Raw genomic sequence first — 3,030 nt, forward strand, 5'->3', positions numbered from 1 at the left:
CCTTGGGAAGCAGTGAGCAGCCGATAGCACCCACTGATCGGACACGAGAGAGCCGCCACACACGTGGGTGCCGTGGTGGTTGATGCTGACCTGCCAGGGCCACTGGCCGCGAGCTGCAGTGGTACCACCTGTGATGCGTCCTTGAGGGACCATACCACAAGAGTCTGCTGGGAGAGGAAGGCGAGAGGGTCAGGACCTCTGGAGCCAGCAGACCACTTCCTCACCCGACACAGCCCAAAAGTCTGGTTTGGAGCTTCAGGGGTGAGTTCACAGAAGCCCGCCAGGCTTTGTCCCCATCCCCCAGCTCACCAGTCACCTGCTGTCCTGGCTCATTAAAGGTCTCACCCAGCTTCTGTCCTCTCGGGCCTTCCTGCCTTCCATCTGATCTACTCCTTACATATCTGGCCAGTACACACCACTGCTTAAATCCTTCCCTGGCTCCACTCTGCCCTTAAGAGAGATTCCGGACCTCCCGTGGCACTGCCGTCCACTCCGCCACCCATCTGGACACTCACTGTCACGTCGGGCCACACACTAGACCTCTGGACCTTTGCTTACTCAGATCACTCCACCTAAGGTAGTCTTCCTCATCCCCACTTCTATTTGAAATGTGAAATGGTGATACTTTGGCCCCCTGATGGGAAAAGCTGACCCACTGGAAAAGACCCTGATGCTGGGAAAGACTGAAGGCAAAAGGAGAAGGGGGTAGCAGAGGATGAGATGGTTAGACATCAATGGACGTGAATTTGAGCAAATTCTGGGAGATAGTAGATAGAGGAGCCGGGAGTGCTGCAGTCCATGGGGTTGCAAAGAGTTGGCCAAAACTTAGCAACTGAATACAACAACTTCCATTTGCCTATAGTGGTGGTTCAAATACCAGCCCCTCTGAAGTCTGCCGTCATCCCGCTGGCTGAGATAGGTGATGCCTTAGAGCTCCCAGGGTCTATGCTTCCTGGACAGGGCTGTTCGCATTCTCACCATCTACTTCAACCAACCAACTTGGGCATTCCCTAGGGGCAGAGACGAGGGCAGACTCACACGTCCTCACTGCTGGGCACACAAATGGAGTCGTGGATGTGTTGAACAAATGAGCAGAACAGCCTGGATCCCAGGGTGTGAGCATCTCATTTCATTTCCAGGACAGCCCCACCCCTGTGAAGGCCACTGTTTGGAGCAGGACCCAAATGCCCTTCACAAAGTCACCTTCTCAGGTGCAGGGAAAACCACCCAGCCAGGCTCCTCCCCATCTCCTCGTAAAAAGGACAATAGCTACCATTTAGGGACCAAGAGTTCAAGCGATGCCAGGCCCTGAAGGGGCTTTCACTTCCTTCATCTTCCTGACTCCTCAAGCAGCCCCAGGAGGTAGACAGATTGACTTCATTTTATTCTGGCTTGCGCTGCATGGTCTGTGGGATCCTAGTTCCCCAACCAGGGATCAAACCGGGCCCTTGACGGTGAAACCACAGGGTCCTGACCACTGGACCACCAGGGAATTCCTTCAACTTCATTTTAGAGGTGAGGGGACTGGCCGCGTGAGACATAGCGGTACCTGGTGAAGCAGGGACTGCCAAGGAGACTAACCCTTGGTTTGTTCCCCTCAAAACAACCCACCTTTGGACTCAGACCTGAGTTCAAATCCCAGCGCAGCCACTTACTGGCTGTGTGCCGTTGGGCAAGTCACTTATCTGCCCATCACTGTCTTAAAGATTGAGGCTATCATCCCCACCTCAAGTGCTACTAGGGACAACGGGAGTGGACGAAGCAGCTTTGCAGAGAGGGTCAGGTGCTCCAATGCTCCATGGAAATCTGAACCCCTGGCCCCACCCCTCACCTTCCCCTTCCCCATTCCTCCCGGGTGAGCCTCACCTTCAGCCGCAAGGGCTCCTGGAGGGAGAGAGAAAGAGGGAGGGGTAAGCAGGGAAGCCTCTAGAATTCAGATCCCAGGCCCCCCACCCCCCAATCTGCTGCTTCTCGTGGAGGCTTCCCCACCCCTCACCTCAGCCCCAGGAGACCAAAGCTGAGGAGACAGGCCAAGAGCCAGTGAGGCTGAAGATGGGGTTCTTGAGCCCAGAATAAGGGACGTACCCCTGAAAAGGGTTATACCCTCGGCCCCAGTGCACTCCCCTCCTCCCCTTCCCACCCTCTCCTGTCCCATGCTCCCGGCCGCCCACGCCCACACTCACCTATTCCATTCCGGAATAATCCAAGCAAAAGCACAGTGGCCACAGCCTCCAGCCACCTGGACCCCAGGCCCGACTTCTGGGCCATGGCCCAGAACCAGGTGCCCTGGGCACCCAGGGGAAGGGACCTCAAAGGCAGAGGTAGGGGGTCAAAGGCAAGCTCCAGGTGTCCGGATCGCAGAAGGTAGGAGAAGCAGGTGTCCAAGGCTAGCTTCAAAGGTAGGAAGTGAGCGCAAGGGAAATGCTGGGGTCTCTGCAGCCGGGCAGTGAGGACCGGTCTCCAGATCGCCCTGGGTACGCACCGACCTTCCTTCCGGAGTGGCAGCTTCAGGAAAGGGCACCTACCTGCCTGCCCCGCCCCTGGCCCCGCCCCCTCGCTCAGCTCCACTGGCCTCTCTCACCATCCTAGGCTGTGTGTGTGCGTGTGTGACCCCTAGGCTGTGTGTGTGGTGGGCAGGAAGGTGGGGAGGCTGTTGTTTAAGCAGCCCCAGGCAGGGCTGGAAACCTGGATGTCTGGATTCCTGACCCAACTGCTCTTGGGCCCAGGTCTTTCAGATCTCCCATACCTGTTATGCCCCCTCAGGGCCCGGCCTGGCCTCTGTTATCTTACTGCTCCCTCCTTCCCTCCTGTAGCCTGGTGTCTGAGCCCCGGGACAGCCGGCTCTGCCCCGGGGCTAGGGCTCCTTCAGGCCCTACTGTGGAGCCTGCAACCTCATCTGCACGTGGTGAGGTGTGGTGACGTGTCCGGGGATGCTCATCATTCCATACATATTTATTGAGAGCCTAATATGTCCCAGGTACAGAAGACAAAGTGGGCACCATCCTGCCTTCTAGATCGGAAGAGCACACG

General features: G+C 57.2%; 1 protein-coding gene across 3 annotated transcripts in view; it reads right to left on the minus strand.

The window, feature by feature from the left end:
- PRSS8 (protease, serine, 8) overlaps nucleotides 1-3,005 on the minus strand; it is a 5,274-nt gene extending 2,269 nt beyond the window's left edge. The window contains exons 1-3 of one of the 3 annotated variants that reach the window (XM_010837360.1): nucleotides 2,184-3,005; nucleotides 1,867-1,884; nucleotides 2-167 (exon numbers count right to left, since the gene is read on the minus strand). In XM_010837360.1, coding sequence (XP_010835662.1) covers nucleotides 2-167; nucleotides 1,867-1,884; nucleotides 2,184-2,268 — 269 coding nt within the window. In that variant the 5' untranslated portion in view covers nucleotides 2,269-3,005. Of the gene's footprint in view, nucleotide 1; nucleotides 168-1,038; nucleotides 1,846-1,866; nucleotides 1,885-2,183 lie in introns of those variants that run through there. The other 2 variants (XM_010837361.1, XM_010837362.1) reach the window with 2 other exon arrangements.
- Nucleotides 3,006-3,030: the final 25 nt, after the last annotated feature.

The sequence above is a fragment of the Bison bison genome, unplaced genomic scaffold, assembly GCF_000754665.1.
Source record: "Bison bison bison isolate TAMUID 2011002044 unplaced genomic scaffold, Bison_UMD1.0 scf7180017864072, whole genome shotgun sequence".
NCBI classification, from domain to species: Eukaryota; Metazoa; Chordata; class Mammalia; order Artiodactyla; family Bovidae; genus Bison; species Bison bison.